This window comes from Oenanthe melanoleuca, chromosome 27, assembly GCF_029582105.1.
Source record: "Oenanthe melanoleuca isolate GR-GAL-2019-014 chromosome 27, OMel1.0, whole genome shotgun sequence".
NCBI lineage: Eukaryota > Metazoa > Chordata > Aves > Passeriformes > Muscicapidae > Oenanthe > Oenanthe melanoleuca.
This window is the reverse complement of record NC_079360.1, coordinates 912,105-926,341: the sequence shown is the minus strand read 5'-3', so window position 1 is coordinate 926,341 and position 14,237 is coordinate 912,105. Positions and strand designations below refer to the sequence as shown.

The window sequence follows — 14,237 nt, the reverse complement described above, 5'->3', positions numbered from 1 at the left end:
TCTGGGGAAAGAGGAGGTCACACAAAGGAATCGGGCCTGTTCTAGGAGAAGAGGAGGGAAAGCAGCATCCCTTTGTAGGAAAGGTGGAAATCCAAGGGGGAAGAGGGAGGAAACTGCTGCTTTCTCAGTGTTTGTAGCCTGTCCAGGAGGGGAAGTGAAGGGCACAGGTGCTGACTCTGACTTCTGCAGGTAAGTTGGGCTCTGAGCAGGGCAGATTTAGGGACTGTGGGGAAAACAACAGGAACATTTTCCGCAACAGGAAGGGTGCCCAGGGCAAAGACTGTGCTAAAAACACCAGAAAGGAACTTGATCACTCACAGAAGCTTCAGGAAAGGCAGTGGCTCAAAAGCCCGTTCCTCAATGGACACGATCTCATTGCAGGACAAATCCCTGTTGCAGTCAGAACACCAAATGTCACTTCCATTTGCCCTGTCGCTTTTACTTGCCTCTGCAGCCTTGATCCCAGCAGGGACAAAGGCCACGTGCCCACGGCTGTGGCTGGGCCGAGCAGCAGGGCCCCAGGAAGGGGCAGGCAGGAGCCCCTGGCCCTGGGCAGGGCATGGTGCTTACAGGTGCTTCAGCAGGAACAGCCCCTCCAGGGAATGGCTCTTCACTGCCCGCAGCTCATTGTCCCTGAGCACTCTGCAAGGGGACACAGGGACATTGTGACAGCGGCCACTGGCCAGCAACAAATGGCACTGTCATGGGAAAATCTCCTGCAGCAGCTGGGCTGAAGCATCCCTTTGGGTCACTGCAGCCATCGTCCCCACTCCTGGCCAGAGCAGGCATTCAGGCTGAAGCTGACCACAGCTTGATCCCTGGGCAAACAGACACAGGGACAGCGCCCTGGGCTGCAAGAGACGCGGCTCCTGGTGTTTCCTGCCATGCTGGGAAGTCCTGGTGATTCACAGCCGTCCTTGCAGTGCAGCAGAGCTTTGAATTACACTGGAAACGGTGGTGTCGGGGCTGCTGCTGCAACCCCAGAGCAAAGGACGGGAAACACCCAAACTCCTGACAGTTGAAATGCTGCAGGGCACTTACAAGGTCTCAGTCCATGGGTAGTACTTCCAGGCTTTTTTTCCAACAGCAGCAATGGAGTTGCCAGTGAAATCTCTGCAAAGAAACCAAAGACCCCGGCCGCTCTCAGGAAAACCCATTTCCCTGCCGCTCAGCTGCTGGGCTGGAAGCAGGCCTGGCCAGCACAAGGCCCAGCGTGCCCAGCCTGGCTTCACCCTGCTGCTGAGCTCGGGCCCACAAACCCCCCATGTCTCTGGCCAGGGAGTCCCCCGGGTGTCCCACATGGGGTTTGCAGCACCAGGGAGCCAAGGAGGGGCAGCTGCAGGACTCTGTGGCACGGAGGGACTCACAGGACGGCAAGGGGCCAGTGGCGGCTGCCCGGGGGCACGGTGGCCAGGCCGGTGTGCCGGCAGTCCAGCCGCCCACGCCGTGGGCAGTGGCAGGGCTGTGGGCAGAGCTCCTTTCCCACTGCTGGGGAGGGAGCCACTGCCAGCAGCAGGGCCAGCAGGAGCAGAGCACACACGAGACGTGTCACCAGGTCCATGTCGAGGCAGGACTGGCTGCAGTCGCCTGGGACACAGACCTGAGGTGCAGCTGTGGCAGTTCCTGTGTCACAGTGGTGCTGCCAATGTCACAGTGGTGCTGCCAATGTCACAGTGTCCTTCTCAAGTCACTGCAGCAACGCTCGTGTCACCGTGGTGCTGGTTGACATTAGAACTTGCAGCAATCTGGAGTTTGGGCAATGCTGTCACCAAATGACTCAGAGCCATCAATCTGTGGAATCGTGGATTGGATTGGAAGGGTCCTTAAGGATGGGCCAGTCCCACCCCTGCCATGGCAGGGACACCTTCCACTATCCCAGGCTGCTCCAAGGCCTGTCCAGCCTGGCCTGGGACACTGCCAAGGATCCAGGGACTGCTGCTCTGGGCACCTTGTGCCAGGGACCCCTGCACTCACAGCGAAGAATTTCTCTTAACACATAGTCTAATCCTGCTCTCTGTCACTGTGAAGCCATTCTTATTTTTATTTGGTTTGTGTGGCCAGGTTTTGGTAGTGGAAGTTTTTGGGAGGGACACTGGGCAGCTTCTGTGAGACGGTGCCAGACCCTTACCTCATTCATTCAGAGCCAGTGCCAGCCTTCTTCAGGTTGGACATGCCTCTGGCCAAGGCTAAGCCCATTTGAAATGGTCGTATCACACTTGGGTTAAGATGTCTAGGAAGGGGAGCTTAATATCTCGTGTGGAACAACAGACAGAGATAGGAGTGGGAAGGTGTGCAAGGAACTGCTGTGCAGACACTCAGAGAAGGGGCAGTGTATCTGCTGGGGCTAGGGGTTCTGCCCCAGGCTGTCACAGCAAGCCCAAAGAGGCATTCTGGATAGAACAGAACTCCTGGCTGCCTCAAGGCAGAAGTCAGCTACAGAGCGCTCCGAGTGCAAGCAAGGCCTGGCTTAGGCTATCAGCTCTTTGGTGATTTCTGCTTGCAGCACTCTTTTAGTTAGGAAGAGAAATAGAATTCTGTGACCGCCGCACAGAAATTCCGCAGGCACCTTTATTTCTACGAAGGTGTCCGACAGCAAAATCTGAATACATAATATATCAAAGGGGTTTTATAGGGTTGAGGTGGATTGAAAACTGACCAGTAGAATTATAAGTTGAAAGCTATCCAATTACTTTAAGGTTTAGGTAGAGAAGTGACCAATTACCTAGAAGAGATAAAGACCAATAAAAGCTCTAAAAGATAACACAGGGGTCTGCAGGGGGGTGAACATTTCTCTAGCATGAGTCATCCTAAGGAAGGATTTCTTATCTTAGGGGAGAAAGTTCCAAGAGGGCCCTAAAGGGGTGTCTGAACCACCTACAGGGCAGGATCTATTTGAGGCACCAGAGCTAAGATTCCCCTGCATCCCAGGATAAATGAATAGTGAGGCAGCTGTGCCCCTGAAGCCCGTGGAAATTCACAGGGATGCAGAGATCCACCTGCAGCCCCTGGAGGATCCATTTTTGAGCAGGTGGATGCATGAAGGAGGCTGTGATCCTGTGGGAAGCCTGTGCTCTAACAGGCTTGCCTTAGCTAAGAGAAGCTGAATTTCTCGTAGTTCAATACTTCCTGGGCGCCTTGAAAGAAGTAAGAAGAGGAACACAGAGAGAGAACGCAGGTTTCTCCAGCAGTGTGATACAATGTGAAGAACTTGGGTGGGAGTGAGAAGACTTTCAAGAAGATTGTCCTTGACCTCCTGTTCCAATGTAGAAACTTTACTTCAATATTATTACTTTGCCTGCTCTTTCATTTCTTTGGATATTTCTTCCCCTGTTATTTTTTTTTTTTGCTGTTATTTGAGCGGGAAGTGCCCCAGGGGAATCAGCAACAGTGAGGGAATGCTGTCACTCCAGGACGAGGTGCCTGTGCCCAGTCACTGCGGTGCAACCCAAGAGCCGGCTGTCTTAGTTATGGTGTAAAGATGTGCCCAAAAGTAAGTATTCTATTACCATCTGCTAAAAACAGGTAGGGCAATGATTTTTATCTTTGTGGAGATATCTTCTGCTAATGGGCCATCTGTTAAAAAACAGATGGGGCAATGTTCTTTATCTTTCCCACACCCATTTTTTTTCCAGGAAGATATAATCTCTTAATGGGCCATTGAGTCCCACTGCTTGACTGATAAAATGACATCATCCCATTGGGAGATGCTCCAGCCAAAGGAAGAGCTAAACATTTCTTACCTAAATAAAAACTGAGATTTGGAACACCAAGGCCGCCCTTACCCACTGGTTTCCAGAAGACAAGAGCTGCCAGGCCTTTCTACAGGATCACTACTTCAACAAGACCACTTCATCTGGACTGCTACCACTACCCTAACTAGCAGAGTGTCAAGTTGGATTGTGACTCTGTCAGTAGTTTTTTCTTTTGTACTATTACATATTTGGGTGTTTTTTTTGTTTGGGTTTTTTTTTTTTGTTTGTTTGTTTGTTTTTTGTTTTTTTTAATTATTAAATTGTATTTCTAACTTGGAGCCTCTCACTAGTTTTGCTTTCAAACCATTACACTGGCACATTTATCTCTTTCTGCAGAGAAGGGTGCTGCAGGCAACCACGAACTCAGGACACACACAGAAGGCATCAGTACCTCAGGGTTTTCCTCATCCCTTGTGACAATGTCTCTCCCTAAATTCAATGAAAATGAAGATTGTCCTTTTTCCTCCTGGTGTTGCTGATGTATTTGTAAAAGCAGTTTCTCTTCTCCCTTATGGCATTGGCCAAATTGAGTTTGAGATTATCATGGGTTGAGAGGAGAAAACACTCATCAAATACCGTCAAGGACAGAACAAGCTTGACTTAATGATATAAAATGAATTTATTACTAACACAATCAGAGCAGAGTAATGAGAAGTAAAATAAGCCCTTAGAAACACGTTCCCCCCACCCCTCTCTCCCTCCACCTATCCACTACCACCTATCCCAGCAGCATAAGGAGACAAAGAATGGGGGTTATGGCTAGGGTTAGTTCATCACCTGAGGCGTCTCTAGCTTCCAGGGTGAGAAATTTTTACCCTGCTGCACTGTGAGGTCCCTCTCATGGGAGACAATTCTCCAGGAACTTCTCCAACGTGGCTCCATCTCACAAATAGGAGCTCACTGCAAACTTCTGCAACGTGAGTCCATCCCACAGGCAACAGTCCTCTTGAAACTGCTGCAACTTGGGTCATTCTTCCACAGTGCAGTTCTCCAAGGATGGGCTGCTCCAGCCTGGGAGAAGGGCCCCTCTCTCCACAGGTCTCCCACAGGATCACAGCCTCTCCCAGTTACCCCCCTGCTCTGGTGCGGGGCTCCTCCACAGGGTGTGGGTGGATCTCCCGGTGGATCTCCATGGGCGGCAGGCCCACAGCTGCCTCACCATGGCCTGCAGCACCTCCTGCCCCTCCGACCCCAGTACCCTTGGTGTATGTGAAAAACACGGTTCACTGTTTTGGGAGAATTAAAAGGTTTAATAAAAAGACAATAGGAGACATGCATAAAACAAAGGGTTAAAACGGCCGGGTGCTTGGCATGCTGCCGAGAGCACACCCGCTACTTCGGGAACACCCCTTTAAATACGTTTTACAAGCCATCCATTTGTTACATATTCATAGAACTTCATGCATAGTCTATTGTTTCTGGGAACTGTTTAGCACGGCCACTCCTTGGATCCGCCTTTTTAGAGCATGCGTGTTTCTTGGCTTGTGGTTTTATTCTTCACCTTATCCCTTTTGATCTGGGTGGTGGTCCAGCCAGTGTGTGTTGATAATTATCTTGTCAGCTGCAGGGGTCCCCATCACATGTTCACGGGCTGTTATCTTTGACTAAGCAGGTAGTTTAAACATACTATTCCTAAAAAAACCTTATGTCTAACATTTACTATTACCCAAGACTATATCCATATAGAAATGCTATTTTAACATTTTACATATAGCATTTATCCAATACTTGCGAAGAGCCAACAACATTTCATAAATTCGTAACACTGTCTGCAAGCTGTTCTCCTCATATGTTCTCACTCCCGCTCTACTCTAGTCAAAATTAAAACTGTGTCACAACTTGATTTTGGTTTATTCTTAAATCTGGTACGACGGAAGTGTAACTGTCATTTCTAACAAACCCAGACTTGACCATCTTTGGAAGCCAGCAGGGAATAAATCTTCTGGACATGGTGGAAGCTGGAAGGTGCCAGCAGATACTTATAGAAGGAATGTTCGAGACTCTGTGCGCACGGCTGGAGGCCGCCCTGCCCAGGCGCTGCCCGAGCCGCCCCGGCCCGAGCTGTCGGCCCGCGCGTTTCCCCTCAGGCCCGGGGGCCGCTGCCGGTGCCGCTGCCCGCAGCCGGAGCTGCCCGTGCGGCGGAGCGGCCGCGCTTCCCGCCCGGGCCCGGGGCGCCTCTCCGGGCGCTGCTGGCGGGACCGTGCCGGCCTCGCCAGAGCTGCCCGCGGCCTCCTGCGCACGGGGGTCGCTGCCGGCGGCGCCGCGCTGAGGCGGAGCTGCCCCTCGCTCTCTGCCGGCGCTAATGTGGCTGATGTGCGGCCGCGCCGGGAGCTGTGCCCTCGGTGTCCGGGCGCTGCCGCCTCCGGAGCGCGGCTGCCGCAGCGCTTCGCCTCAGGGGCTCGGCTGCGGCGGCGCTTCCCGCGGGCCCGTCCGGCCGCCGCCGCCGCTGTTCCGGCGCGCTGAGGCGGCGCTGCCGCCCCTCAGGCTCCCGGCGCTTCCCGCCATTGGCGCTGCGGCTCCCTCAGCCTCTCCCGCCGGGCGCTCCGAGCTCGGCCCGGCTCTCGGGAGGCTCCCCTCGCTCTCCCAGCGCCACGCGGGGCGGCTTCGGCCCTCGCTGGATGCCGGTGCCCACCAAAGGCGCTGTCACCGCCCTGCGCGAGTGGACGGCGCAGAGAAAAGACAGCGACGGGCTCATGAGGTTACAGAGAGAGAGGGAGAGATCCCTCGCTGATCAGCGTCACGGACACAACGGGCGGAACCTGGGCATATTAATGACATTTATTACCAACACAATCAGAGCAGGATAATGAGAAGTAAAAGAAACTTCACCACCACCTGTAGCACCATACTGGCCACACAACCCTAATAAAAATGGGAATGGCTTCACAGTGACAGAGAGCAGGATTAGACTATGTGTTAAGAGAAATTCTTTGCTGTGAGTGCAGGGGGCCCTGGCACAGGGTGCCCAGAGCAGCAGTCCCTGGATCCTTGGCAGTGTCCCAGGCCAGGCTGGACAGGCCTTGGAGCAGCCTGGGATAGTGGAAGGTGTCCCTGCCATGGCAGGGGTGGGACTGGCCCATCCTTAAGGACCCTTCCAAGCCAATCCAAAATTCCACAGATTGATGGCTCTGAGTCATTTGGAGACAGCATTGCCCAAACTCCAGATTGCTGCAAGTTCTAATGTCGACCAGCACCACGGTGACACGAGCGTTGCTGCAGTGACTTGAGAAGGACACTGTGACATTGGCAGCACCACTGTGACATTGGCAGCACCACTGTGACACAGGAACTGCCACAGCTGCACCTCAGGTCTGTGTCCCAGGCGACTGCAGCCAGTCCTGCCTCGACATGGACCTGGTGACACGTCTCGTGTGTGCTCTGCTCCTGCTGGCCCTGCTGCTGGCAGTGGCTCCCTCCCCAGCAGTGGGAAAGGAGCTCTGCCCACAGCCCTGCCACTGCCCACGGCGTGGGCGGCTGGACTGCCGGCACACCGGCCTGGCCACCGTGCCCCCGGGCAGCCGCCACTGGCCCCTTGCCGTCCTGTGAGTCCCTCCATGCCACAGAGTCCTGCAGCTGCCCCTCCTTGGCTCCCTGTGCTGCAAACCCCATGTGGGACACCCGGGGGACTCCCTGGCAAGAGACATGGGGGGTTTGTGGGCCCGAGCTCAGCAGCAGGGTGAAGCCAGGCTGGGCACGCTGGGCCTTGTGCTGGCCAGGCCTGCTTCCAGCCCAGCAGCTGAGCGGCAGGGAAATGGGTTTTCCTGAGAGCGGCCGGGGTCTTTGGTTTCTTTGCAGAGATTTCACTGGCAACTCCATTGCTGCTGTTGGAAAAAAAGCCTGGAAGTACTACCCATGGACTGAGACCTTGTAAGTGCCCTGCAGCATTTCAACTGTCAGGAGTTTGGGTGTTTCCCGTCCTTTGCTCTGGGGTTGCAGCAGCAGCCCCGACACCACCGTTTCCAGTGTAATTCAAAGCTCTGCTGCACTGCAAGGACGGCTGTGAATCACCAGGACTTCCCAGCATGGCAGGAAACACCAGGAGCCGCGTCTCTTGCAGCCCAGGGCGCTGTCCCTGTGTCTGTTTGCCCAGGGATCAAGCTGTGGTCAGCTTCAGCCTGAATGCCTGCTCTGGCCAGGAGTGGGGACGATGGCTGCAGTGACCCAAAGGGATGCTTCAGCCCAGCTGCTGCAGGAGATTTTCCCATGACAGTGCCATTTGTTGCTGGCCAGTGGCCGCTGTCACAATGTCCCTGTGTCCCCTTGCAGAGTGCTCAGGGACAATGAGCTGCGGGCAGTGAAGAGCCATTCCCTGGAGGGGCTGTTCCTGCTGAAGCACCTGTAAGCACCATGCCCTGCCCAGGGCCAGGGGCTCCTGCCTGCCCCTTCCTGGGGCCCTGCTGCTCAGCCCAGCCACAGCCGTGGGCACGTGGCCTTTGTCCCTGCTGGGATCAAGGCTGCAGAGGCAAGTAAAAGCGACAGGGCAAATGGAAGTGACATTTGGTGTTCTGACTGCAACAGGGATTTGTCCTGCAATGAGATCGTGTCCATTGAGGAACGGGCTTTTGAGCCACTGCCTTTCCTGAAGCTTCTGTGAGTGATCAAGTTCCTTTCTGGTGTTTTTAGCACAGTCTTTGCCCTGGGCATCCTTCCTGTTGCGGAAAATGTTCCTGTTGTTTTCCCCACAGTCCCTAAATCTGCCCTGCTCAGAGCCCAACTTACCTGCAGAAGTCAGAGTCAGCACCTGTGCCCTTCACCTCCCCTCCTGGACAGGCTACAAACACTGAGAAAGCAGCAGTTTCCTCCCTCTTCCCCCTTGGATTTCCACCTTTCCTACAAAGGGATGCTGCTTTCCCTCCTCTTCCCATAGAACAGGCCCGATTCCTTTGTGTGACCTCCTCTTTCCCCAGAAACCTCTCTGGGAATGGCCTCACGCACATCCCCAGCGGCACTTTCCAGGCCTGGCATGGGATGCAGTTTCTCCAGGAGCTGTAAGTGGCACCAGGGCTAAAGGCATGGCAGGGCGAGTCTCTGCAGGCTCTCTGCAGGGTCAGTAGGCGAGAGCAGCTCTGCCCTCTGCAAAATCCTGATTGCTCCTGTGGACGTTGGCCAGGGAGCAGCAGGAGCGCGCAGCTGGAAAGGCCCTTTCCCCTGCCCTGCTCTTCTCCTGCAAGGCTTCCTTGACTCCGGCCAGGCCATCCCCACGTGCCCGGCACACCCAGCTCACGTCCTTGCCAGCAGCCCTGACAGAGCTCTCTTGTTTCTCAGGATCCTCAGCTTTAACCCGCTGGCTGTCATTGCTGACCCTGCCTTCTTCAAGCTGCCCTTGGTGAGCTCTCTGTAAGTATTGGCTCTGTGGAGCAGATCAGCTGAGATCTGTGTCTCTCCCGAGTGCCCTGTTCTCAGGAAAGCAGCAGAGGTGCAGCAGCAAACCTTCCTCTTGCCCAGCCTGAGTCTGCTGGAGACACAGCTACCCCTGGCTCCAGCAGAGCAAGGCAAAGGCCAAGCAGTGCTGGTGTGTCTCCAGCTGTAAAGCAACCCAGGACCTGGGACACAAACTTTCGCAGATGAGAGCCCATCCAGGGCTGGGGCCGTGGAGTGGCCGCAGGGCTCTGGGAATAAACTGCACTCCTGCTGGAGCACTCGTGCCAGCAGCTGCAGCCTCCTGCCTCCTTCAGGGACTGGAGCTGCCCTCAGGGGAGGGCAGCAGGAGGGTCAGGGAGGGGCAATCATTTCTGGTGGCATCTGTCTGCCAAGAGAGCTGCAGGATTGGCCTCCTGATTCTGACGGCCTGGTTTAGAGCAGGGCAAGGCAGAGAGAAGCTGGGCTCCAGAATGGCTTCTCTTTGATCAGGCACAAGTGGATGCCTCTGCCAACTGCAGCACGATCATCAGGGCTCTGGGTTTCCTCTCAGAGCAGAGGTCTGGCACGGTCACTGGAGAATTTCATGAGGTCTTTCCAATGCTTGCAGAGACCTGAGTGGCACCCAAGCGACTCCACAGATGCTGCTGCTGCTCCTGCAGACCACACTGAGCTTGGAAACCCTGTGAGTGTGTGGGACTGAGCCCCAGTTGCCAGTGGGCCCCATGTGCTGGGACAAGGGCTCTGGTTGGGAAACAAATCCATGTGCCACAAAGCCAGAATGAGCCAAGGAAGCTCAAGAGTTGCTGCTTCCTTCTGGGAACCTGCTCTTACTCAGCAGCTCAGAGGTGCAGTTTCACCTTTTGGGTGACTTGCTGTAGGTTGCTCAAAGGAGAATTTGAGCTCCGGGCAGGTGCATTTCTGTGTCACGTGATATTTTGGGAGCAGTTCCACTTTGCAGGATACAATCCCCTTTTGGATGTTTTGCATTGGGATTGAGGAGACTTTCCAGGGCAGTGGCACACAGTGAAGCACAAGCCCCATCGTGGTGTCTGTGTGCTCCCTGAGCTGGGCTCACAGCCATGGGTTGGGTGGCCGTGTGTTGCTGCAATAATGCCCTCTTGTCTTTAGCCAAGTGCCCAAGGAGGTGGCCTGCTGCCTGTGCCAGGAGCGTCCCCTCCCCGAGAGCCCGTGCAGGAGCATCCAGTTCCTCTGTGAGAAGCTGTGCAGCAGCAGCGCCCCGCAGTGCGGTTGGTGTCCGGAGGGGCTGGGGGGGAGCTCAAATCTGCCACTTCTCTTGAGCCTGGGGAGATGCTGCAGCACTGCCCCGTCTTGGGGGGGCCTGATCTCCTCTTGGAGTGCAGGACTGGGACAAAACACCTCGGGTTGAAAAGTTCCTGGGGATTGTACAGATCTTGTGTGTCACGTACTGTCTGGAGAAGGAACAGCTCACTGGGATCTCCACTGCCCCCGTGCAGGGCAAAGGGCAGGGCCCCCGATGTGCTCTGCAGGGGGAACACCAAGCACCGTTAACCCCTCGTTGGCCTGTGCAGGGAGAGCAAAGCAGCATCTTGCTCTAGCTGGGCACAGGGCAGAGAACATCGATCCACAGCAGGGCGAGGCTGCACTTCTGCAAACAGATACAGCCAGGTTTCCAAGGTCCCCAGCATCTCGTTTCTCTCACTGGCTCAGCCCAGGTTTCCCATGGCACAGCCCCAGAGCTCTGGTGCCCTTGAGGAAGTTTTTCATGGTGGAACAGCTTGAGGTGCTGCTGCTGTTGGGAATGGCCCTGGAGCAAAGGAGACCCTGGGCTTTTCTCCCCTGCCAGTCTGTGTCCCCATGGCAGCGCTGATCTTTCCTCTGGGCTCTCTGGCTCCTCACTGGCTCCTGCAGAGCAACCCTAGCCTGGATCATCTGCGGCTGTGGGAAACTCTGCTACAGCAAACCCATTCCCCAGGGCTGCTGCCCTCCCACCCAGAGCCCCAGGAGACAGCAGGAAAGAACCAGCTCTGTGCTCTGCCCTGCCCCGAGGGGATAATGGGGTGCATTGAAGGGGTCTTGTCCTCTCCACAACACATCTCCCCCTCTGCTCTCGTGCTGCCTGGCCTTGAGACGAGCTCCTGCTGCTCGGGGGAACCTCTGAGCCTGTGTTTGTGCTGAGCTGCTGATCTGCTCTCTTGGTGTTCTGCAGCTCACACAAGTCTGCTACAGACACGGGCAGAAATAATGGACATGGAACAACCCAGGAAGCTGAACACCAGCCCAGTGTTGAGCCTCAAGCCCAAGGAGCCTTCACTGGGAGGTCATGGAACTGTAACACTTGCGGTTGCCCTGACCCAGAGCAATGAGGGTGATGTCAGCAGCCTGGACAATTCCAGAAGCACTTCATATCCCCCTCAGCATCTCTTGGGGCACAAAGGCAAAACAAGTGTTGATGGCCTGAGGTCCAAGCTCAAGAAGAAGCTGCTCAAGAAGAAGCTGCTCAAGTCTAAGAGCATCAAGACTCCAAAAAGCCTTGTCCCACACCAGCCCCAGCCTGCCAGGCTGAAGGATGTGGTGAAAAAGGCACCCTCAAGCTGGGATCACAAGCAGCAGGGCTCACGTTTAAACTGGCAAGCATTGAACCCTTGGGATGTAGGTGGTGCGTTAAACCCCACCCATGACAAGTCTGCTGACAGACACCTCAGAGATGAGGTGGAAGATGAAGCTGCAAGGCAGAACTATGGCAGTACTCACAAACAGCCAAAGAAGGGGGACAGCCAGCACTGGGTTGGACATAATCAGCTTTTCTATGAGACGTTGAGCCCTGTGCAAGCAGAGGGACAGCCCAGAGCCACCCCCGTCAAAGCCGAGCAGCTTCTAAACAGGAACCTGGATTTTCTCTCTGACCCGTTGGTTCAGAGCCGCCCCGCTGTGAGCAGCAGAGGAGTGGCCACGGCTGAAAGGGAGCATTCCTCTCTAGGCTGGCACCCTCTGATCATCCCTGACACCACAGAGGAGGCAGACTCCATGTTCCTCAATAAACCTCGGAGGGCCCACAGTCCACACCTTGCGCCAGTTCCAGGGGAACTCTTGGAAACTACAGTCAGTCATCACCTGCGCTTGCTGGTGCCAGACAAAGGCCTGCAGAGGTTCATGGCTCACATGGAGCGAGCCCTGAGGATGGACTGCAGCCTGCCCCAGCTGAAACATGCCTGTGCCAAGATGGTCTCGAAGACCAGGCTGCTTCTAAAGGTGCTCATTGAGAGGCAAGAGAACAAGGGAGCTTCTGATTACATTCACCAGTGCCATCTGCAAGAGCATATCTCCAGATCTATGACCTTGGGGGAAGACAATGAACTTGCAAAGAAGGTAGGAGAGCTGCTGGGCACTGCAGCCTGTGTCCTTCTGGGCAGGGAAGAATGGAAAGAGTAATCCTCTTACCACCGTGATCTTCTTTCCTTTTCTCTGAACAGAAAGCACAGGAGTCAGAGGTTAAGTTTGTGATTTTATTATCCCTCTGCGTTATCATTGGTGTGATGCTGAAAGTCTTCTTCCATGTAAGCCAGTATCTTGTTTGACTCACAGCTGTGTGTCTTGTAGCTGGAGGGCCCAGGTGATGAGCCCCAGGTGCCACTGCAGATGCTCCTGCACGTGCTGGGTACCACAGGAGATGTTTTTCCAAGCCTGGAGCTTGTGGCAGCTTCCACAGAACCCGGCTCAGTAGGGTTCAGCCTGCCTGGGGGAATCTGGTGCTGCCTTCTGTCCCCACTCTTGCTTTGCAATGTTTTGCTTTGCTCCCCTGCCTTCAGCCACACAGCAATGAGAGCTTTCGCCCTCTCCTGTTTGGCAGAATATTACAGGAAAACCAATGTTACAAATCTCCAATTTTCCATCCCCAGATCTGCGTTGTATCGCCTAAAGGTGATTTCCAACCCTGCTACACCAGGATCTGCTGCCTGAGAAGGTAACTGCTGCCTGCCCATGCCACTGCTGTGCCACCAAGAGTCTTTGCTGTGCAGAGAAACTCCTCCTGGAGCCCCACAGCTGCGCAGGTGCCGCTGCCCAGGACTGCCCTGGCTGTGTTTCAAACACATCGTGTTTGGGGGAGCCCTGGCAAAGGGGGTCCTGAGCTCCTGAGGCAGGAGCTCCCCCAACCAGCCCTTCCCACGGTGGGGCTGGGATGGATGTCCTGGGCTCCAGTGTGGTCCCAAATTTCTGTGAGCACAAGCAATACTTCTGTGTTCCCAGAACAGTCTCGGCTGCTGATGGCTCTGCCCTATTTTCCCCACTCCATCCCCACAGTGACTCACTCATGTACTCACTCCCATCCTCTCCAGTTTCCTTTTGCATCCAGGGCTCATTCCCAGCTGCTGCAGCCATGGCCATCCCTGCTGGGGCTCCCCATCTTCCCTCTGCTGACACACTCCCTGAGTAGGGAGAGGTGCTGGCACCTGCTGCAGCCCTCCCTGGCCAAACCTCCCTGCTTACGGACAGGGAGCAGGCACCTCTGGGGATGTGATGCCCAGAAGCCTTTTTCTCCCCACTGACCTTGCACACTCCATTGGTTTGCAGCCCTGGAAATGCCACTTCCTGACTCCTGCAGCAGCTGCTTCCCCGACAGGGCACTGTATAGGCAGCCCTGGTGCCCACAGCCTCCATCACCAGCTGCCTTCTCTTTTTATCCCTATTCTCCCTTTCTGTGTTTTTCCAGGTTCTGTGTAAAACTGCCACAGAGAGAGAGGAAGGATAACAAGGAGGCACAGGATGTAGAACAGGACAGGGCAGGGAGCCCCTCCCAGGGTTGCTCCTGTTGTGCAGCTGTTTGTTGTGTTTCCCAGTGCTGTGCCCCCTTCAAGAAGTTTGAATTGCGTCGGAAGCTTTATGAAGCCCAGAAATCAGCATTCTAGGAGGAGGCAGAGTGGGAAGAATTCAGGTGGAAGACTTTCAGGATGAAGATGAAGGGATGCCAAGAATTCTTTCCCTTCCATGTTAGTATAGGAACTGCTTAGGCTCTCGCTGGATGCTGTTTCATATGCTGTTGCTCTTTCCTTGGATGTTTTTTGCTTGGCTGTAATTTTCTTTCTGTCACTGCTGAGGGAAGGCCAAAGGGTGCTGCAGGCAACCACAAGCTTGGCACACCCAGAG

The 14,237-nt window shown here is 55.0% G+C and overlaps 1 protein-coding gene across 1 annotated transcript; it reads left to right on the top strand.

Annotated features, from left to right (window-relative positions):
- The first annotated feature begins 6,370 nt into the window (after positions 1 to 6,370).
- Positions 6,371 to 13,999, top strand: LOC130263878 (uncharacterized). The gene is made up of 10 exons (XM_056511745.1): positions 6,371 to 6,515; positions 8,096 to 8,342; positions 8,660 to 8,740; positions 9,018 to 9,089; positions 9,721 to 9,795; positions 10,242 to 10,495; positions 11,302 to 12,461; positions 12,566 to 12,649; positions 12,693 to 12,812; positions 13,931 to 13,999. Exons 1-10 carry the CDS (start codon positions 6,371 to 6,373, stop codon positions 13,997 to 13,999), a joined length of 2,307 nt encoding a protein of 768 aa, XP_056367720.1.
- Positions 14,000 to 14,237: the final 238 nt, after the last annotated feature.

Coding starts and splice junctions, on each gene's coding strand:
- LOC130263878 (XM_056511745.1), top strand. CDS start 6,371: ATGCCGGTGCCCACCAAAGGCGCTGTCACCGCCCTGCGCGAGTGGACG. Junction 8,343..8,659: donor CTGCCTTTCCTGAAGCTTCT/GTGAGTGATCAA, acceptor CTCTTTCCCCAG/AAACCTCTCTGGGAATGGCC. Junction 12,813..13,930: donor CTTCCACAGAACCCGGCTCA/GTAGGGTTCAGC, acceptor TGTGTTTCCCAG/TGCTGTGCCCCCTTCAAGAA.